At 54.7% G+C, this 22,118-nt stretch overlaps 1 protein-coding gene across 5 annotated transcripts in view; it reads left to right on the top strand.

The window, feature by feature from the left end:
* USP20 (ubiquitin specific peptidase 20) overlaps positions 1–21,036 on the top strand; it is a 47,134-nt gene extending 26,098 nt beyond the window's left edge. For 4 of the 5 annotated variants that reach the window (XM_060100613.1, XM_060100615.1, XM_060100614.1 and 1 more), the window contains 17 exons: positions 852–965; positions 2,313–2,391; positions 4,785–5,232; positions 5,612–5,752; positions 6,089–6,204; positions 6,466–6,638; positions 7,302–7,396; positions 13,229–13,262; positions 13,454–13,499; positions 14,428–14,608; positions 14,687–14,813; positions 15,151–15,320; positions 15,400–15,481; positions 16,509–16,617; positions 17,516–17,618; positions 18,798–18,869; positions 19,364–21,036. In XM_060100613.1, coding sequence (XP_059956596.1) covers positions 852–965; positions 2,313–2,391; positions 4,785–5,232; positions 5,612–5,752; positions 6,089–6,204; positions 6,466–6,638; positions 7,302–7,396; positions 13,229–13,262; positions 13,454–13,499; positions 14,428–14,608; positions 14,687–14,813; positions 15,151–15,320; positions 15,400–15,481; positions 16,509–16,617; positions 17,516–17,618; positions 18,798–18,869; positions 19,364–19,524 — 2,251 coding nt within the window. In that variant the 3' untranslated portion in view covers positions 19,525–21,036. The remainder of the gene's footprint in view (positions 1–851; positions 966–2,312; positions 2,392–4,784; positions 5,233–5,611; positions 5,753–6,088; positions 6,205–6,465; positions 6,639–7,301; positions 7,397–13,228; positions 13,263–13,453; positions 13,500–14,427; positions 14,609–14,686; positions 14,814–15,150; positions 15,321–15,399; positions 15,482–16,508; positions 16,618–17,515; positions 17,619–18,797; positions 18,870–19,363) is intronic. The other variant, XM_060100617.1, reaches the window with a different exon arrangement.
* The last annotated feature ends 1,082 nt before the right edge of the window (positions 21,037–22,118 follow it).

The raw sequence follows: 22,118 nt of genomic DNA, 5'->3' as shown, positions 1-22,118 counted from the left end.
TAGAAAAGTCTAGAAGGATATGCCCCCAGATCTACAGAGTAGCTATCCTCACGTAGTAGGATTAAGGTCAATTATTGTTTGCTTAGTATTTTTAAGTTTTTCTACAGTAAATGAGTATTTCTTATGTAATAAGATAACAAAAACAAAGAAAAGGGGAGTGGGGGAGATGCTTTTGGGCTCAGGAAGGTTTCCAAGAAGGGGCTGACGGGAGGACAGGCAGTGGTTCCTCTCGTTCACACAACAGTCTTTAAAGAAAGACCCTATTTCCAAACACAATCACATTCTAAGGTACAGGGGTTAGGACTTCAGTGTATGAATTTTTTTTTGTTTTTAAATTTTTATTTACTTATTTTTGGCTGCTTTTGGGTCTTCGTTGCTGCATGTGGGCTTTCTCTAGTTGCGGTGAGCGGGGGCTACTCTTGGTTGTGGTGCGCGGGCTTCTCATTGCGGTGGCCTCTTGTTATGGAGCACGGGCTCTAGGCGCAGGGGCTTCAGGAGTTGTGGCACGTGGGCTCTAGAGCACAGGCTCGGTAGTTGTGGCACACGGGCTTAGTTGCTCCGTTGCATGTGGGATCTTACCGCACCAGGGCTCGAACCCATCTCCCCTACATTGGCAGACGGATTCTCAACCACTGCGCCACCAGGGAAGCCCTCAGTGTATGAATTTGGGGGGATACAATTCAGCCCATAACAGGTGGTGTCCTTCAATGCCTTCTGCAGGCATTTCTGGCTCCAGGGGGCCACGGTACATCCCACATAAGACGCTTTTGCTTCTCCATCCGGCTCTGTGTAAACAATGCCACGCTCCCCTTCTTTTCTCTTCTGACCTGGCTCCCTGCCCCATCCCCCAGCCCCCCACTGACCCAGTTCTTCTTGGAGTGTGGAGGCCTGGTGCGCACAGACAAGAAGCCAGCCCTGTGCAAAAGTTACCAGAAGCTGGTCTCTGAGGTCTGGCACAGGAAACGGTGAGTTGACCGAGTCCCTAACCTGGGGCAGGGGTGTGGGGATGGGTTTTCTGTCGGCCCTTTGATAGTGCACTTCCTGTGCCTTCAGCCTCTCACCATCACTTGCTGTGTTTTACCCTGTGCAATGCTTACATCAGCCCTTCGGGCTGTAGGTCATAGCCAACTCTGTTTCACAAATTGGGGAACTGAGGTTCAGAAGATTTAAGGATCTCGCTCAAGATAGCACGTCTTGTGAAAGGTGGAGCTAGAATTTGAGCCTGGTGTTGACTGAAGATGGCAGCATTTTGCAGCGTGTGTGCTGAGGTCCAGAGTTGTGTGGTGACCACTCCTAGGTCTCAGCCACATCCGCGCACGTAGGAAAGGATTTCAGAAGTGGCTGGCACTGACGTCCAGCGGCTTTAGCTCAGTGAAAAAGGACTTTAAGGACCAGAAGCCTGGGTTAGATCTGTTTCTCCAGGAAAAGTTAAAATTGGGACTAATTTAAAGTGAGTGCTGGGAATTCCCTGGCAGTCCAGTGGTTAGGACTTTCACTGCTGTGATCCGGGTTCAGTCCCTGGTCGGGGAACTAAGATCCTGCAAGGTGTGCGGTGCGGCCAAAAAACCCCAAAACAACAACAAAAAAAACCTGTGAGTGCATAGAAACATATTAAGTGTAAAAGCAGATTATTAAACAGTGTGATGCAATATAATTCCAATTCTAAGAAGCCACATTTAAGTGTTTACCTGCATGTAATTTTGTATATGCGTCCGTATTTTCGTGGAAAAATCTGGAAATCTTAATGATAGTTATCTCTGGGTGGTGCTGTTAGTTTTGATGACTCTTTGTTGTGCTTTTCTGAAATTTTCTGTTTTTCAATCATGAACATGTATATATTTTTTAAAGCAGCTGTCTTTTTTATTTATTTTTATTTATTTATTTAGCCGCGCCACGCCGCGTGCGAGATCTTAGTTCCCCGACCCGGGTTTAGACCCGTGCGCCCTGCAGTAGAATCGCGCAGTCTTAACCACTGGACCGCCAGGGAAGTCCCCATGTATTACTTTTGAAATTAGAAAACCACAAGAAATATTTTATAATGAGAACAGTTTTGGGGTAGGTTGTCAAGGGCTGGTGGGACGTGATGCCATCCCAGTCAGGAGCCTTTTGCCTCACTGAACCGTGACTTGACGTTTTCCTTGACCTTAGAGACGTGCAAACTTGCTGGGGCTCCTGGCTAGGTTAGCACCTCCCAAAGTTGTAGTCAACGCATCACTGAGTCTGATCTGGCCGTACTGGCTGCCTGGCTGCCCCCATGGGCTTGAGCAGCTCAGAGCAGGCCGCCTGTACTAATGGGTCTGGTCTTCCTACAGCCCCAGCTACGTGGTTCCCACCAGCCTGTCCCATGGGATCAAGTTGGTCAACCCGATGTTCCGAGGCTATGCCCAGCAGGTAGGCCGTCCGAGCTGCCCGGGGGACACCCAGGGCTGTAACTTACCAGGCCTGGCTTTGAAGCCAAGACCAGTGTGGAAATCGGCAGCAGCAGCTCTGCTTTGCCAGGCAGGGCTCCTGGATCAGACCTGCTGCCTGAGCCCTTCACCTGCGTGGGGATGTCGGGGCCTCCCGGCAACCTGGTGTTCTCCCCACTCAACAGATGGGGCGACTGAGGCTCAGCGGCCAAGTCCTCACCCACTTACCACGTACCAGTTACACAGCTGGTACATGGCAGAGGGGAAAGTTGACCTCAGGCAGCCTCATCTCCAGGTGTGTGCACCTCAGCACTCACTCAAATCAGCACGTGGTTTCTTGTTCCCCAAGTCGCAGGCAGAATTTCACTTTTATTAAAGTAAACATTTTGATGACAAGTTTTTGTAAATCTAGAGAATCCCTCTGAAACCAGTGATATCTTTCTATGGTGTAAAATCCTGGGCCCGAATGAAGCAGAATGCAGCCACACACCTCCCCCTGCCCCAGGCTGACCGTTCAAGTGGTCCAAGTCCTGCCCCAGAGTGGGGTTTCGCTGCTGCCCTGAACCTGTTTGCACTGCCGACGCTGCTGCCTGCGTGGGGGGCCCAGGAACAGAGCAGCGGTCACTGAGGGATGCCCTTGGCCCCCTCCTTCGGCCCCCACTCTCCCCAGGGTGAGGGCTGCTGGGCCTTTCTCTGCTCACACCCTCAGTTGGATGAACACTTGGCCTCTGCCTGAGAAGCCTAGCGTTGCCTCTGCACCACCCTTTCTGGGGGGTGATAACACCCACGGTGATCAGAATCCACCGTGCACCATTTATTAAGTGGTCAGTACCTGCCACACGAGTTCAGCCCTGTTTCTACTCACAGACCTCTCACGAAGTGGGCCCCGTCATCACCTTCACGTTATAGGTAAGGAGCCGAGGCTCAGAGAGGTTCTACAAGTGGCTGAGGTCAGACAGCGCACAGCAGCAGGGGTGGGATTTAGGCTTACCTGAGCTGTCCCTCACCGCAGTGCTGCCCTCCCTGTACAAGGACCCCTGCTGGCCCTCAGGCTCTCGGCGAGGACACCGCGGGGCAGGGCTACTTGGCCGCTGCCAAACGTCCACTCGACTCCAAAGCATCCCTTTCTGTGGATCTTGGACGTGGCACAGGGGATGTTTCTGAGTCTGAAACATACAGGTAGCTATAGGCCTCTCTGAATGGCCAGAGGATGCTGTCCTGCTTCCACATGGCTTGAGATTTTAGCCATGAACACAGGGTACTTTTGTTAAAAGGAAAAAGCAGAAAGAAAAGTAGATGATGTATTGAGCGCCTGTTTCTTCAAAGAACCTTTCAGTGTCCCTGACACACAGGACACACGCCTCCTGCCCCCTCCCTAATGCTCGATGTAATCCAACCAGAGCCCTCTCCTCCCTCTGCTAGAACTGAGAAAACGAGGCCCTTCTCTCCATATCGGTGACCCGAGGCTTTGGGTGCTTGGCTGGGTCTGGCCACTGTGTGATCCCCGCCTCGTTGGGCAGGAGGTGGGCTCGGGAGCTGCTTCTGACATCCAGGCCAGGGGCTGTGAGGGACAGGACTGGACTTTGAACCCAGTGGCCCCGCACAGCACCAAGTGTCCCCAGCTGTCAGAGGCCGGCCACCATCATCTTCTGACCTTTTAAAGCGCCTCCTGTGTGCACTGCTCATGGCTGGGCCAGTGGGCAGGCTGTGCCAGAGGCCTCGCTGCCCTGGCTTCCTCTGGGTTATGACGTAGTCACAGCGTAGTCAGAATAACAGCGTCACTGCTGGGATTTGAGACCCGGCCAACCTAAAGAGGCACCTTCGTCCGAGTCATGCCCAGGCCTGCGGGAAGCCTGTTCTCCTGCACCAGTCACAATGGCAGGGGAAGGCGTGGGCACGGGGGCTGGCGAAGGACTGGAAGGGCAGAGAGAACCAGAGGCAGGTCAAGGATGCAGGCAGCCTGGCCTGCCGGGTGGCCTTGCTCCCTCCCTGTGGAACTCAGCTGAGCGCTCCCCTGCAGACGCACTCACAGTGTCACCTTGTCCTACTCGGGCTCCCTGCCCACCCTCACTGTCCCCTCCTTTAGGGAGCGAGGCGACTTTAATGGCTGAACGCGATACGTCCCCTCTCTCCCATGCTGAGTTGGAAGCAGGGCCGCAGGTGATGGAGAGCAGGAGCTGGGAGTCAGGTGGACCTGGGTCACCGCCTCTGCTCTGCCGTTTCACAGCGTGAGACCTGGGAGGGGTCGGCCAGCCTCTCGAGCCTCAGGGTCCTCCTCAGTAGGAGGGGGGTTAGGACAGCAGTGTTGAGGAGGCCACTGTGAGGGGTGCCCGAATGGCCCCCCGGCATCCGTGTCGATGCCGCCCCTGGTTCCAGGACACCCAAGAGTTCCTGCGCTGCCTGATGGACCAGCTGCACGAGGAGCTCAAGGAGCCCGTGGTGGCCGCGGCGGCAGCGCTGACCGAGGCTCGGGACTCGGACTCGAGCGACACGGATGAGAAGCGGGAGGGCGACCGGAGCCCATCAGAGGACGAGTTCCTGTCCTGTGATTCCAGCAGCGACCGCGGTGAGGGCGACGGGCTGGGGCGTGGCGGGGGCGGCCCCCAGGCTGAGACGGAGCTGCTGGTCGCGGACGAGGCGGGCCGCGCCATCTCCGAGAAGGAGCGCATGAAGGACCGCAAGTTCTCGTGGGGCCAGCAGCGCACCAACTCGGAGCAGGTGGACGAGGACGCCGACGTGGACACCGCCATGGCCGCCCTGAACCAGCAGCCCACGGGCACGCAGCCGCCGTCACCGCGGTCCACCAGCCCCTGCCGGACACCAGGTACCAGCCAAGCCCCTCGGGGCCTCGCAGCCCCGTTTGTCCAGCTCCTGCTGGGGGGCAGGGCACCCACAGCCTGCTTGCTCAGCTCCCCCCCACCCTGGGGGCTCTCCCGTGAGACCCGACTTACCGGTGAGAAATCGGGTAAATGACGTGTCCAGACTCACTTGGACTCAGAGCCCGCCTGAGCCCTCCGCTGGGAACGGGAAGGGTGTGGACAGCGCATTCTGCGTGGGGCTGGGGGGCTGGGGTGGGCCCAGGACAGGGGAGATGTGGTGGGTTCAGGCCTCAGTCCCCTTAGGAGGCGCTGGCAGGTCTTCCTGACCAGGCCCGGCGCCGGCTCGGCTGCCCTGCCCCAGCACGGTCCCCCCTTTGCCCCCAGAGCCGGACAACGAGGCCCACATGCGCAGCGCCTCTCGCCCCTGCAGCCCTGTCCACCACCACGAGGGCCACGCCAAGCTGGCCGGCAGCCCTCCTCGTGCGAGCCCTGTGAGGATGGGGCCGTCCTACGTGCTCAAGAAAGGTTCGGAGGAGTGGGCGGGGAGGGAAGGTGGGCAGGGCATCCCCGCGCGGAGCTCGGGGCTGGGGTGGAAGCCGCGCCTCTGGCTGCCGTTTTGGGGTTTGGAGCGCTCTTTACCAGGGGCTGGGCTGCCGTATGCCTCACGCGGTGTCTCTGAAGCCTCCTAACACGGCTGGGACACGAGTGGGGCCCCATCCCACAGACGATGAGTGAGGCACCGGGAGGTGAAGTGACAGCCAGTCACGTGACTCATACAGATTTGACTCCAAGTCCCAGCACCCACCCCTTGCCCCAGACAGGCCAGTGGGGGCTGGGCCTAGCCTTGTGCTGTGCCCCCAGCCCAGGTACCAAGTGCCGGCAGCCGGCGGCGGAAGGAGCAGCGCTACCGCAGCGTCATCTCAGACATCTTCGATGGCTCCATCCTCAGCCTCGTGCAGTGTCTCACCTGTGACCGGGTGGGCGCCCTGGGGGAGGGGAGGGATGCACCGGGGTCCTCACGCAGCTTGGGGGTTGGGCGCTGCTTCTCTGCCTGGTGCCCCCTGCCTTTCTCTGGGGGTGGGCCCCGGTTGTGGGCCTCCCGTGTCCCGGGCTCGGGAACAGGCTCTCTGCCCCACACCTGCCCTCTGGTGGCTGGGGTTTGGGGTGCAAACTCTGGTTGGTCTGGGCAGGACGGAACCCTGGGAGGTGGAGACCCAGGCTGACCTTCGACCCCACAGGTGTCCACCACGGTGGAGACATTCCAGGACCTGTCGCTGCCCATTCCTGGCAAGGAAGACCTGGCCAAGCTCCACTCGGCCATCTACCAGAACGTGCCAGCCAAGCCGGGTTCCTGTGGGGACAGCTCCGCCGCCCAGGGCTGGCTGGCCTTTATCGTGGAGTATATCCGACGGTACGCCACCTTCCCGCCAGCTGGAGACACAAGACCACCCAGGCCTGGCCTTTCTGGAACTCGCAGGCTGACAGGCGACAGACCTTTAACAGCAAAATACAAGCTTTTGCAGGGTTGAGAGTGTAGTTCGGAAGGGAGCTTGAGGCTGAAGGGAGCTCGGGGGTTAGCAAGTAGGGTGGGAGTGCTCCTCGGCCGTCCTGGAATGGCCCGGTTCGGGTGGGCCTCTGGATCGGAAGGCAGGTGACAATGGAGAGTGTGACCAAGTGGCATCTGGAAAGGAGGGCGGCGGCTGGAGTGCAGGCCTGGCCCTGTGGGGAGCGCCGTGGTGGCCTTCCGGAGTCCCCACTGTGTGCCCCGAGGCCAGCTTTACCTGCCTGATGTCAGGAACCTGTACTCTGCCCAGAAGGCAGGCCAGCGTGATTGGGGCCCCTTCACAGATAAGGAAGGCGAGACTGGGCAGTGGGGGGAAGTGATGTCGCCCTTCCAAGGACATGGAGCTGCTGGCTGGCGGTCCCAGGCTTCTGGCTCCAGACTGCGGCCCATTCCACCCACTGGGCCAAGCTGCCTGTCTGGGCCCAAACAGACACCAGCCCAAAGGCCCCCACATCTTACTCTCACTGAGGCCCCGGCAGCAACCCCGCCACCCCCTTTCTGTCTCTGTAGGTTCGTGGTATCCTGTACCCCCAGCTGGTTTTGGGGTCCGGTCGTCACCCTGGAAGACTGCCTCGCTGCCTTCTTTGCCGCTGATGAGCTGAAGGGTGAGTGGACCCTGCCAGGCTGGGCCTGGGACTGCACACTCTCGCAGCCCCACCGCCTGTACCTCTTAGGGGTTCACCTGTTTTCCTTCCTTTACCTGTTCGGTGGACAAAAAGGATAACAGTCTTTAATTTTGCATTTCCTTGATTATTGATGAGCGTGAACTTTTTTTAAAAAAGTGTATTGGCTGTATTTCTTATTTTAGAATTTCCCATTCCTGTCCTTTTCCTGTTTTTCTGTTCCGTGATTGGCATCTCACTAACTTCTGGGAAAACTCTTTTTGTTTAATTTTTAATTGTGGTAAAAAGATCTACATAACGTAAAGTGAGCCATCAGAACCATTTTTAAGTGTTCAGTAGTATTAACTATATTCATATTGTTGTGCAACCAATCTCCAGAACGTTCTCATCTTGCAGAAATGAAACTATCCCTTAAACAGCAACTCCCTGTTCCCCCTTCCACCCAGCCCTGGGCACCCACCATCCTACTTTCTGTCTCTATGAATTTGACTATTCTAGGTTCCTCATCTAAGTCAAATCATACAGTGATTGTCCTTTTGTGACTAGTCTACGTCTATTAGCGTAATGTCCTCAAGGCTCATCCATGTTGTAGCAAGTGTAGAATTTCCTTACTTTTTTAAAATTAATTAATTAATTAATTAATTAATTAATTTTGGCTGTGTTGGGGCTTGGTTGCTACGCACAGCCTTTCTCTAGTTGCTGTGAGTGGGGGCTACTCTTCGTTGCGGTGCACGGGCTTCTCATTGCAGTGGCTTCTCTTGTGGCGGAGCATGGACTTTAGGCACGCAGGCTTTAGTAGTTGTGGTGTGCGGGCTCAGTAGTTGTGGCGCACAGGCTTAGTTGCTCCGTGGCATGTGGGATCTTCCCGGACCAGCGATCGAACCCATGTACCCTGCATTGGCAGGCGGATTCCCAATCACTGCACCACCAGGGGAAGTCCCTCCTTCCTTTTTTAAGGCTGAATAATATTCCATTGTGTAAATGGGCCACATTTTGTTTATTCGTCATCTGTCGATGGACACTTGAGTTGCTCCCACCTTTTGGCTCTTGTGAATAATGCTGTGATGAACTATGGATGCACAGATATCTCTTCAAGACAGTGATTTCATTTCCTTTGGTTATATACCCAGAAGTGGCATTGCTGGATTATATGATCGATCTATTTTTAATTTTTTGAGGAACTGCCATACCGTTTTCCTTGATAGCTGAACCAATTCACATTCCCACTAATAGTGGACAAGGGTTCCCTTTTCTCTACATCCTTGCCAACACTGTACTCTCTTGTCTTTTTAAAAAATCTCTTTCTGGGAATTCCCTGGCAGTCCAGTGTTAGGACTCTGCGCTTTCACTGCCAAGGGCCCAGGTTCAGTGCCTGGTAGGGGAACTAAGATCCTACAAGCCACGTGGCACAGCCAAAACTAAACAAACAAACAAACAAACAAATAAAGAAAAATCTTTCTTTTTGACAATAGCTATTCTAACAGGTGTGAGGTGATATCTCATTGTTGTTTTTATTTGCCTTTCCCTTATGATTAATCGTGTTGAGCATCTTTTCATGTACCTGTTGGCCATCTGTATATCTTCTTTGGAAAAATGCCTGTTTAGATTCTCTGCCCATTTTTAAATTGTATTATTTGTGTTTTGCTATTGACTTATATGAATTCTTTATATAGTTTGGATATTAACCCCTAATCTGATATATGGTTTCTAAAATATTTTCTACCGTGCTGTAGGTTGCCTCCTCATTTTGTTGATTGTTTCTTCTGCTGTGCAGAAGCTTTTTAGTTTGATGTAGTCCCACTTGTTTATTTTTGCTTTTGTTGCTTATGCTTTTGGTGTCATATCCAAAAAATCATTGCCAAGACCAATGTCAAGGAGTTTTTCCCTGTGTTTTCTTCTAGGAGTGTTATGGTGTCAGGTCTTACATTTAAGTCTTTAACTGATTTCAAGTTGATATTTGTGAGTGATGTGAGATAGGGTAAAATTTCATTCTTTTGCATGTGAACATCCAGTTTTCCCAACACTGTTTATTGAAAAGATTATCTTTTCCCTACTGAGGATTCTTGGCTGCCTTGTCAAATATTAGTGGACCATGTATGCATGGGTTTATCTCCAGCCTCTCAATTCTGTTCATTGTTCTATGTGTCTGTTTTTATGCCAGTACCATACTGTTTTGTTTTGTTTTGAATTGGGTCATGCCGCACGCAGGATCTTAGTTCCCCGACCAGGAATCAAACCTGTGTCCCCTGCAGTGGGAGGGCAGAGTTTTAACCACTGGACCGCCAGGGAAGTCCCAGTACCATACTCTTCTGATAACTGTAGTATTGTAGGAGAGTTTGAAATCAGGAAATGTGATGCCTCCAGCTTTGTCCTTCTTTCTCAAGATTGTTTTGGTTATTTGGGATCTTTTGTAGTTACATGTGAATTTCAGGATTTTTTTTTCTATATCTATGACAACATCGTTGGATTGCTTTGAATCTATAGATGACTTTGGGTAAGATGGACATTTTAACAATATTTCTTCTGCTGCTCCATGACCACAGGCTTTCTCTTTATTTGTGTCATTGTGTGGGAACAACTCAGTCTTCCTACTGTGTGTCTCTCCTCTACTCTCACACTACTACCACACAGCACTTGGGACACCAGGTGTGTGGTGGTTTTTCCACACCAAGCAATTATGCAACACCCGCCAGGTATCCTACAGTTTCACTTGATTCTAACACTATCTATCTAGCGTCAGATCCCACAGGTTAAGGACTCAGTCCTACAAGCCCTCCCCCTCCCCAACTTCAGATGCCAGTCACAAGTGCAGGTTGTCACCTGGGCTTCTGACTGGCTGGCTATAGACGGGAGGTTCCAACGGCCCCCTCCTTGGCTTCAATTAGAGCAGCTAGAGTGGCTCAGCTCGCAGAACTCAGAGAAACATTTTGTTACTAGGTGACTGGTTTATGATAAAAGGATATAACTCAGGAAGAGCCAGATGGAAGGGGCGCATCGGGCAAGGCATGTGGGAAGGGGCACATCGGGCAAGGCATGGGGGAAGGGGCCTGGAGCTTTCATTTGCTCTGAGCATGACCCTCTCCCCAAACTTCCCCGTGTTCACCAGCCCAGAAGCTTTCCAAACCCCATACTGTTGGTATTTAATGGAGACTTCTTCACGTAGGTATGATCAATTATTAGCTCCATCTCTAGCCCCTCTCCCCTCTCTGAAGAATGCCGGGTGGTGCTGAAAATTCCAAACTTCCAGTTATGGCTTGGTCTTCCTGGTGGCCAGCCCCAATCCAGAAGCCCACCCAGAGTCACCTCGTCAGAACAAAAGACCCTGCCATCACTCAGGAAATTGCAAGGGATTTAGGAGCTCTGTATTAGAAACGCTGGTCAGAGACCAAAGATTAGAACGAAAGATGCTTCCAGTGCTCTTATCACTTGGGAAATTACAAGGACTTTAAGAGCTCTGTGCCAGGAACCTCTGGGAGAGCCCAATATGTATATTTTCTATTATCTCACCTCCACCTTCAATTTCTTTCATCAGCGTCTAGTAGTTTTCAGTGTACAAATCTTTCACTTCCTTGGTTAAGTTTATTCCTATATGTTTTATTGTTTCTGATGCTTTTGTAAATGGGATTGTTTATTTCTCATTCAGATATTTTATCATTAGTGTATAGAAATGCAGCTGATTTTCGTATGTTGATTTTGTGTCTTGCAACTTTACTAAATTAGTTTGTCAGTTCTAACAGTTTTTTGTGACATCTTAAGGTTTTTTATGTAAAAGATCATGTCATCTACAAACAGAGAGAGTTTTACTTCCTCTTTTCCTATTTGGATGCCTTTTACTTCTTTTTTTGCCTTTCTCTGACTTCCAGTACTATGTTCAATAGGAGTGGTGAGATTGGGCATCTTTGCCTTGTTCCTGATTTGAGAGGAAAAGCTTTTATCTTTTCACTGTTGAGTAGGATATTAGCTATGGGTTTATCATATATGGCCTTGATTATGTTGAGTGCATTCCTTCTACACCCAACTTGTTGAGAACTTTTATCATGAAAGGGTATTGAAATGTGTCAGATGCTTTTTCTGTATCTATTGAGAGGATCATATGATTTTTATCCTTCATTCTATTAATGTAGTATATCGTGTTCATTGATTTGCGTATGATAAACCATCCTTACAACCCAGAGAGAAATTCCACTTGATCATGGTGTATGATCCTTTTAATATGCTGTTGAAGTCAGCTTGCTAGTATTTTGTTGAGAATTTTCCCGTCTGTATTCATCAGGGATATTGGCCTGTAGTTTCCTTTTCTTATAGTGTCCTCATCTGGCTTTGCTGTCAGCATAAAATGAGTTTGGGAGTGCTCCTTCCTCTTCAATTTTTTGGAAGAGTTTGAGAAGAATTGTTAATTCTTCTTTAAATGTTTGGGAGAATTCACTGGTGAAACCATCTGGTCCTGGGCTTTTCTTTGTTAGGAGGTTTTTTTTTTTATTATTGCTTCAATCTCCTTAGTCATTGGTGTTTTCAGATTTTCCATTTCTTCATAATTCAGTCTGGGTAGGTTGTATGTTTCTAAGTATTTATCCATTTCTTCTAGGTTATCCAATTCGTTGTGTTGGTGTATAGTTGGTCATGGGAGTCTTTTTTGATCCTTTATATGTCTGTGGTGTCTGTTGTGTGTCTCTTCTTTCATTTATAATTTTGTTTGAGTCCTTTTTTTTCTTGGTTAATCTAGCTAAAGATTTGTTAATTTTGTTTCTCTTTTCAAAAAAACAGCTCTTAGTTTCATTGATTTTTTTTTTCCTATGGTCTTTCTAGTCTCTGTTTTATTTCTGCTCTAACCTTTATTATCTCCTTTCTTCTGTTAACTTTGGATTTAGTTTGTTCTTCTGATTCCTTGAGGTGTAAAATCAGATTGTTTGAAAGCTTCCTTTTTTCTAAATATAGGCATGTATTGCTATAAAATTCCCTCTTAGAACTGCTTTTGCTGTATCCCATAAGTGCTAGTGTGTTGTATTTTCAGTTTTATTTGTCTCAGGATACTTTATGATTTCCTTTTGATTCCTTCTTTGACCCATCAGTTGTTCAGGAATGTGTTGTTTAATTTCCACATATTTGTGAATTTTTAAGGTTTCCTCCTGTTATTCATTTCTAGTTTCATACCATTGTGTTTGGAAAAGATATTAGATACGATTTCAGTCTTCTTAAATTTGTTAAGGCTTGCTTGATGGGCCAACATACGATCTATTCTGGAGAACGTGTGTGTGCACTTCTGAAGAACGTGTATTTTGGTGCTGTTGGATGGAACGTTCTGTTTATGTCTGTTAGGTTCATTTGGGCTATAGTGTTATTCAGGTCTGCTGTTCCCTTGTTAATTTTCTGTCTGGATGATCTATCCAGTATTGAGGGTGGACTACTGAAGTTTCCTACTATTATTGTATTGCTGTTTATTTCTCCCTTCAGTTGTGCTTTAATATTCAGGTGCTCCAATGTTGGCTGCCTATATATTCACAATGGTTACTTCCTGTTGATGAATTGACCCCTTTATCACTGTGGGGTGACCCTCCTTGTCTCTTGTAACTGATTTTGGCTGAAAGTGTATTTTATCTGATACAAGTACAGCCACTCCTGCTCTCTTCTGGTTACCACTGCATGGAATATATTTTTCCATCCCTTCACTTTCAGCCTCTGTGTGTCCTTGAAGCTAAAGTGAGTCTCTTGTAGTCAGCGTGTTGTGGTTTTATTTCTAAAGCATAAGTCATTATGTGCCCTTCTCCCCCGTTTTCCATCCCTGCTAACCTTTGTCTCTGTATTTTACTGCCCTAGGTGACAACATGTATAGCTGTGAACGGTGTAAAAAGTAAGTGTGTGCGTTCTAGAGGCTTCTCCCCGACTTCCCGTTTCCATCTGTGGTCCATCTGTGTTCCACGTACTTCCCCCGGGCTCCCCCAGATAGCTTGACCTCACAGAGTGAGCTGGGTGGGAGGGGTGCTCCCCTGCCTGCCAGCCCCCTCCCTGGGACGCTCACGTCCCCCCCTCCTCTGCTCCCAGGCTGCGCAACGGCGTGAAGTACTGTAAGGTCCTGCGGTTGCCAGAGGTGAGTGGGCAGCCTCCCGCCACCTCTGCCTGCCGGGCCTTCTCCACCCCGAGCGGTGCCGTGCAGGGCAGAGGCCGACCCCCTCCCGGACTCAGGAGGCCCGTGGAGACTGCTGCTCTGGCTGGGCGACCCCCCGGGAGGGTCTGGCTGGTGGGGAGGCTTGTTGCTCGGTGTGTAGCTTGGAGCCCGGCGCCTTCATCCCTCAGCACGTCTCGTGTGGGCGGGAGGCAGGTGTGGGGCGCCGAGGGCACCGTCTGGAGTGAAGCGTAGGCGGGGCTGTTGGGAGTGCCTTTCCGAGGAAGTGGCATCTGAGTGGGGCCTGAGGACATAGGCAGGTGTCGGCCTGGTGGAAGGAGAGCGGGGAAAGAACAGGTGGGCAAAACCCCAAAGCAGAAGCGGGCTTGGCCGGGGCTTGTGGCTGCAACGAGAGGAGTGTGGCCCGACGCGGGTGCCAGGCTGGGCTGAGCAGGTCTGGGGAGCCTTGGCGGAGAAGCCTTCTACAAGTCGGCGCCCACAGAACTGGTGGCCAGACTTCTTGGGATGGTCAACTCGACGGGCCAGCGACAGCTTCCTGTACAGCCCAGCCCAGTGCTCGGGGACAGCCCGTCCTGACCGCCAGTCCTGTGAGCGCAGCTCAGCTCTGCTGTCACATCTGCCTTTGTCCCTGAAAGCTGGCCTGGCCCGGCTCCCACGCGCGGTTCTGAAGTGTATTCAGAGTCAAGGGCGGGGCCGTCAGTTCGCCTGGGTCTCCGGAAGGCTCTAGCCGCTACGTGTCTTGTCTTCCCCTGGGTGACGGGGCCTGAGTGGGTCAAACAGCGGACTAGTGGGTGTCCCAGAGCCCTGCTCCGAGGCCCCCGTCAGGTTACCAGGGGTCCCAGGGCCCTGGCCAGCCCCGGAGTGACTGGCACCTCCCCTCCTTCCCCCCCAGATCCTGTGCATTCACCTGAAGCGCTTTCGACACGAGGTGATGTACTCATTCAAAATCAGCAGCCACGTCTCCTTCCCCCTGGAGGGACTTGACCTGCGCCCCTTCCTCGCCAAGGAGTGCACGTCCCAGATCACCACCTACGACCTCCTCTCGGTCATCTGCCACCACGGCACGGCAGGCAGTGAGTGCAGCCACCCGGCCCCACCCCGGCCCCACCCCGGCCCTAGGGTGTTTGTCACCCCTACCTCTCCCGCCGCAGGTGGCCACTACATCGCCTACTGCCAGAACGTGATCAACGGGCAGTGGTATGAGTTCGACGACCAGTACGTCACCGAGGTTCACGAGACAGTGGTGCAGAACGCCGAGGCCTACGTGCTCTTCTACAGGTGGGGCCCGGGCAGCGCGTGCGGGGCTGAGGGACCGCGCCTGCGGCCCAGGACTTCAGCTGGTGCAGGTCGGGGTGGTGGCGCCTGCGAGGGCTTTAGGCCAGGGAGGAGTAAGGAGTTGGGTTTTTAAGAAAGAGCCCGCTGGCCGCTGGTGGGAAAGCTGGAAACCCAAGTAGCCGAGTTGTGTTTTCTCCGGTGGTCCCGGTGGGAGGTGATGGCGGCCGCCACCCTGGCAGGGGCGGCGGAGGGATGCTGCGGCGTCCGGGAGGCGGGGCTTTCCTGCATGGGGCGTGGCTGCGGCTCCTGATGTGCCCCCACCCCAACGCCGCCGCCCCAGGAAGAGCAGCGAGGAGGCCGTGCGGGAGCGGCAGCAGGTGGTGTCCCTGGCCGCCATGCGGGAGCCCAGCCTGCTGCGGTTCTACGTGTCCCGGGAATGGCTCAACAAGTTCAACACCTTCGCCGAGCCGGGGCCCATCACCAACCATACCTTCCTCTGCTCCCACGGAGGTGAGGTCGCCTTCTCTGCGATGGGCCACGGGGCGGGTGGGCCGCGCCCCAGCTCTCCATCCTGTGCCTTCCTCCGCAGGCATCCCGCCCAACAAATACCACTACATCGACGACCTGGTGGTCATCCTGCCCCAGAGCGTCTGGGAGCACCTCTACAACAGGTACCAGTGGCCGCGGCCGGCCTCTGCCGTCCAGGCCGGGCACTCAGCTGAGCGGGAGGCGGGGCCAGGTGGGGGGATGCCTCCGTGACCCCACGCCGCGCTCACTCAGGCAGCAGGACAGCACGCAAGCAGTTGTGGGGTGCCCCTGGCAGCCTGGTCTGCATCGAAAAAGATGCCCGCCTTTGGGGGCATCCAGCCAGACCCTCCCAGTCGCAGGGGACGGAAAACTGGTCAAGCCAAAGCAGGGTATTGGTCCCTCTCGCAGACAGTCGTGGGGCTGCTGGCCGCCGGGCAGCCTGAGCGGTGTCTCTCCCCAACCCCGTGCCTGGCTCAGGGGGCCGGGGGCGTGTGCTGCCTGGGGCCTTCCAGGTTCAAGTCCGTCAAGATCCAGAGCGTGTGACTCTGTCGTTGAGGGGAGAGCCCCTGGCCGGGCTCGGGTCACTCTGGATCCGGGAGGCCGGCTGTGTCGCGGCCGAGGGGGTGGTCACACGGGCGGGGAAGGAGAGGCTGGGGAGACTCCTGGACTGGCTTTGCTTCACCCACTCACAGCTCAGGCACGGCCTGTGCCCTGTGGTTGGTGGATGGGTCAGAACTCCACAGGGAGCGGCATCCCCAGGTCCTGTGGGGGGACCCCCCCGCAGAAGGATGTGCAGCCTCCCTTTGATGTCGTCCTTAGAATCAGGCCAGGCAGGCTTTGGCCGCCATGGCTCCTGCCCAGTGGCCAGGAGAGGAGGTGAGAGCATTCAACTGTCCTTTGGCCATTGAGCACATTTGTGAGGCACTCCCCTGCGGCAGGCACTGTCCCGGGTGCTGGGGGTGCTCAGGTGCGCAGGTAGCCGTGCCCATCAAGGGAGGAAGACGAGACAAGTAAACAGGCCGTGCATAGGGTGCCCAGGGGCCCAGTGGCTGGGCCAGGGCAGCATCAGGAAGCCTCGCTCTCCCGCAGGTTCTCTGCTGCCTTCCCCACGGGGGCCTCCCCTCAGGGTTCGTGACTCCCTCTCTCTCTGCACCTCCCGCCCTGGTGCAGGTTTGGAGGCGGCCCTGCCGTGAACCATCTGTACGTGTGCTCCATCTGCCAGGTGGAGATCGAGGCGCTGGCCAAGCGCAGGCGGATCGAGATTGACACCTTCATCAAGGTGCCTGGGGAAGGGGGTGGGGCGCGGAAGAGCCGGGGGAGCTGAGTGCAGTCAGGCTCTGTTTGGAAGACCTGTTCTGTGGGAGATCAGGGTGGCCGGAGGCCTGGCCTGACATTGAAGATTTTCACCGGCGGAAGGGGGTTGGGCTTAGCGAGTTCAGGTCCCTCTGCTGGAGGCTGTTAGGCAGCTGGTAAAGGGATAAGTGCTGCCGTTAGGGGCCGGATGGTTCTTTATTGTGCGGGTTGTAGGATGTTTAGCAGCATCCCTGACCTCCACCCACTCGATGCCAGTGACAACAAAAATTACCTCCAGACATGGGCGGGTGCCCCCTGGGGGCAGAGTCCCCCCCCCCGCACGCCCCCCTTTGGGAACCACTGGGCTCTACAAACTGACACAGAAAGGTGCATTAAGTGGAAAAAGCAAGTTGCAAGATAGGACCCAGCATGACCCCATTTTAAGGAAGGGGACTTCTGCAGGGGACACGGGGGTGTGTGAGGACTGAGGCCCCTGGTGCTGCTCAAAGCAGGGGGACTCGGGGACCCTCTGTCGTTCAACAGTCCAGGGTTGGACTGTTAGATACCCTGCTTTGTGGTCATTAAATATGAGACGTCAGACCAGTTAAGGAGTGAGCAGGGGACACGTTCTATTAAGTGGTGGGGGAACAGCATCTACCGTCTGATCTCAAGTGGCTTTTTGAAAAGTTATTAACAAGAGATTCACCCAAATGCTAGCAGCAGTCATCTGAGTGGTGGGACCGTGGGGGATGTTTCTTTTCTTTGAACTCGTCTGTGCGTTCGAAACTTTCTCTGAGTATCTAGTGTTTGGTAAGAGTCCAGGGTGGGGACTGACCGGTGGGGAGTTGGATAGTCACGCTGACCCTCCCCTCGGCCCCGCCCAGCTGAACAAGGCATTCCAGGCCGAGGAGTCGCCCAGTGTCATCTACTGCATCAGCATGCAGTGGTTCCGGGAGTGGGAGGCCTTCGTCAAGGGCAAGGACAACGGTGAGTGAGTCAGATGGCACGTGCCCGCCACCCCCAACACCAGGAGGGGCCTGGGGCTGCCGACTGCTGGGAGTGTCCCAGGAGGCGGAGGTGGGGCGCCCAGGATCTGTGCCTGCCCGGCAGGTTTTCGGTGTCACCCCTTCAGGCACGCGCCCTGTGGGCAGGAGCGCTGTCCTCACCCTGGCCAGGCCTCCTCACTGCAGCAGGACAGAAGCCATCTGGCTCCGCCCCTTACCCTCTGTCTGCAGGTGCCCAGGGGTGGCTGCTCTTCCCTCCTGCCAGGCCCTTTCCCTTGGGGACTCTGTTGCCCTAAATAATAGATTTTAGTTGACAGATGGCTTCAGACTCTTAGGAAAGGACTTGGACACCATGTCCTCTGATCGCTCGCTTTACAGAGGTGGAAACAGGCCCCAGCAGAGGGCCGCTCCCAGAGTCCCTCACGGTCCCCGGCAGGGAACAGCTGAGCCCGAGCCGCGGCCTGCATGCGGCCACCCTCACCGCCCCCGAGTCCCACACTCGGCTCCCAGGCCAGGCTTTGGAGCCTGGCGGGGTCAGCAGAGCCAGGAGCTTCTGCGCACTGGACATCTGCCCTTTGGAGCATAAGCACCAGGACGCGGGAAGGGGGAGGGGCCTCCCTAGTGGCTGCGGTCGATCAAGAACCCGGCTCCAGAGTCGCAGCCCCCACCTCGGGCCCTGGCTCTGCCTTCTGCCAGCGCTGAGCTGGGCGGTCACGTCGCCTGCCTCACCTCACCCAGTTGTTGAGGGTTGAGCTAGTGGGGCGCGTGGGAAGGATGCTCAGTAAGCACAGCTGCCATCAGATTAGGACAATGTCCACCTGGCACTGGACAGCTACCCTACCCACCCCCATGCTAAGGTCTGAAACTAGGGTGCGAGTCCTCAAAACTCCCTCTGCTGGGTCCAGGGATGCCACAGTCCCTTCTGGCTCTCAGACTCGTGGAGATGAACATTTGGTCCCCTAAGCACCTAAGCCTGTAAGAGCTTCACACTGACCCCTTGGGCCCAGGACAGCCTCTCCGGGATCACAGGTGTCGGTGGTACACTTTGAGAATGGCTCGTATCTGTTGAGGGGTGGAAGGCTGTGGCAGAGGAGGGGACTGGGCTTTCTTCCCATTGCTGCAGAGGCCCAGAGGCACTGAGCCTGAGCCCTGTCTGTTCCAGAGCCCCCCGGGCCCATTGACAACAGCAGGATCGCACAAGTCAAAGGAAGTGGCCACATCCAACTGAAGCAGGGTGAGAGTCTCACCAGCCCCAGCCCTGGCCTCCCAAGCCAGCCCGGCTCCCCGCTGCCCCTCCTGGCTTGCCGGTCTCACCAGGCGCCCCCTTGCCACCTGTCTGAGTCAGGCTGTGACATCTGTGCGTGTCCAGGTCCCAGACTCGAGCAGATGGGCCAAGGTGCTCAGCCTCTGTGTGGTTCCCACAGCCCCTGTGCCCCTACCCACGCCCTCTCCCCACTCCAGCACCTCACCTGCCTGCCCTTTGGCGTGAACCCCACCCCCTGGGAAATGAGGGGCTGCAGCCATCGTAGTGCCCTCTAGAGTCCTCAGAGAATGGGCATTCCCCTGGAAAATCCAGAATTCCCATTTACAGCTTTGCAAGGAAGCCCATGGTTGCCCTCCGTCCCCACTGGGGCCTGGCCCTCCCAGACCCCCCACGGCCAAGACGGTGGCTTCAGTGAGGGGGCGAGGGCAAGCCCAGCCTGACCGGTAGCCTCTCGGGCCCTGCAGGAGCTGACTACGGGCAGATCTCAGAGGAGACCTGGGTGTACCTGAATAACCTGTATGGCGGCGGCCCCGAGATCGCCCTCCGCCAGAGTGTGGCCCAGCTCCAGGACCCGGAGAGCTTGCACGGGGAGCAGAAAATCGAAGCCGAGACCCGGGCCGTGTGACTCAGTGGGCCCGTCTGTAAGTCCTCTCCTCCCTCCGCGGAGACCCTCTCGTGTCCCTCACGTGTTGGAAGAGCACCCTGCACACACCTTCCCTGAGGCTGCTTGGAAGGACCTTCACGAGGCCCCCGCCGGCTGATGACCCGGGTGTCCCCACAGGCCCCCCGCCTTTGCCCCCCTCCCTGCGGAGGGGGCATCTGTACCCGGAAGAGAGGCCGGCCGCTCTGGAAACCCAGATGTGTAAAGAGGCAGAAAAGTTGTTTTGGTTCCCAGTGAGTAATGCTGCAACTAGGAAATACATCCCCTTCAGGCTTGTTAAACGACCAAGGCTCTGCGACGTTAACTCGGGTCTTTGTCTCGGCAGTGCCCTCGTGTCACTGCTGTCGTTGTGTCCCCAAACCTGCCCTCTCGCTAGCTCGGGCCCAGCTTTTGTCCCTGGACCCTCAGTCAGGGGCCATGGCCTTGGGACAGAGGGTCGGGGAGCGGCTGCCGCTCCGCAGGCGTTTCCCGCGGGCTCCTGGTCCAGCACCTGAGTCACGGGTCGACGGTCAGGGCTGCGAGCAGGGTGCCAAGCACTCGGCAGTGCGGATGCTGCCGCTGGCCCCTGGGCCTGGTCCTCCCGAGGCCCCGCTTCGCCCCCACACCTCCTGGTCGTCACGGAGGCCTCCTGAATCCTGGGCGGCTCTCGATGTTTTTCGTGCAGACTAATGACTCCGGACACGTTTGCGATTGGGACCCGAGGGCGGGGTTGGTTTTCTGTCAGTGGAGCTCAGTTCTGGAGGCAGCGGGTCCCCTCGCACCCTGTGCTGCTGAGCTGGCCCTGTGGATTGGCTGTCATTTGCCCCTGCCAGGGACCCAGATGATGAAACAGAAATACCTCGCGTTGCTATGTTTGCTGCTGATGCAGCTTCCCCGGGGGGCTGACATTTCTCCCCGACACTGAGCTGCACAGGGCCCCTGGGCCGGCTCGTACGCGTGGGTCCCGGAAGTGCGTCTTCTGGATGCTGAGCGAGGCCACTGCTGGGGGGCTGGGACCTCCGAGCACAGCGCGGTGGCACTGAAGCCCCTGGACAAAACAGCCGTGGCCAGTGCTCACCTCGTCAGGGCCAAAGCGAAAGGGGGGTGGGAAAGGGGTCCTGGGACCAAACCCCCCAGATACCGTGGCCCTCAGCCTCCATAGAAGCAGCTGTCAGTGGAACTTGCAGCAGGCGGTTCTGGCGGAGCCCCTGAAGCTCTCACGTCTCACTCATTTCTGTGACCTCGTTTCACCCGGATCTGTTTCCTTCTCCACCGGGGCAGCATAAGATCACAGAACAAGCCGCTGCTGGGATTTCTGGACGTTTGCCACAGTCCTTTGGAAGTTGCTGCTGGCACCAGCGGCGACCCCCGTGCAGAGCCCGGCGGTTGCATGTTGCACTGTTTGTGACGTAGACTCCGCTGTGCAGGTTGTAATCTCGCCCCACGTCTGCGCCGTCTAGTTTGTGCTCAGAACGTCCTAATAAATATGTAACGTTCCCCCCCAGCCCATGCTCTCGTCTCTGCACCCGCCGCAGTTAGTTCTGTTCCTGGAGGGAGAGGGAAGCGGGCTGCCGTGGGGGAGGGTCATGGGGGAGGGCGGTGGAGCCGCGGTGATTAATGTTTGACCTTTCTAAGAAAAAAGGATTCTTATTCTAAGCTTTTGCTTTTTCGTTTTGTAACCTACAAAAAGAATCTGCCAGAAAAACTTAACATGCATTAGATTTTTAAAAATGCAGTTAGAAACCATATTGCTAATGCTCAAATGAGCATGCTCCCTTTTGGCTTTCAGAGCGATAGAGGTCCTTACAAGTGTGCAGGCCCTGGAGTTGAAGGTGATTGGCTTCCTTTACAGACCCCTTATTCTAGAAGGGCTTTTTACTTGAATAAAATAATGCAACTTAGCAAACCAGTTCATGGCCTTAGAGAAACATGTTTGCATGAATTCTTGCAAACTGCTTCTTACATTTTCTGGAATGAAAAGTGAGAATTGATTTTAAAAAGATGTGCTTTTTTTAATATATGTAAATTTATTTATTTATTTATCTTTGGCTGCGTTGGGTCTTTGTTGCTGTGCGCGGGCTTTCTCTAGTTGTGGCGAGCGGGGGCTACTCTTCGTTGCAGTGCACGGGCTTCTCATTGCAGTGGCTTCTCTTGTTGCGGAGCATGGGCTCTAGGAGCGAGGGCTCAGTAGTTGTGGCTCGCGGGCTCTAGAGCGCAGGCTTAGTAGTTGTGGCGCACGGGCTTGGTTGTTCCGCGGCATGTGGGATCTTCCTGGACCAGGGCTCGAACCTGTGTCCCCTGCATTGGCAGGCAGATTCTTTTTTGTTGTTTTTTTTGTTTTTTTAAAAATAAATTTATTTATTTATTTTTGGCTGTGTTGGGTCTTTGTTTCTGTGCTGGGCTTTCTCCAGTTGCTGCGAGCGGGGGCCGCTCTTCATCGTGGTGCGCGGGCCTCTCACTGTCGTGGCCTCTCTTGCTGCGGAGCACAGGCTCCAGACGCGCAGGCTCAGTAGTTGTGGCTCACGGGCTTAGTTGTTCCGCGGCATGTGGGATCTTCCCAGACCAGGGCTCGAACCCGT

Source organism: Mesoplodon densirostris, chromosome 6 (assembly GCF_025265405.1).
Source record: "Mesoplodon densirostris isolate mMesDen1 chromosome 6, mMesDen1 primary haplotype, whole genome shotgun sequence".
NCBI classification, from domain to species: Eukaryota; Metazoa; Chordata; class Mammalia; order Artiodactyla; family Ziphiidae; genus Mesoplodon; species Mesoplodon densirostris.
Note: the sequence above shows the minus strand (reverse complement) of the source record. Positions and strands in the feature narration are given on the sequence as shown.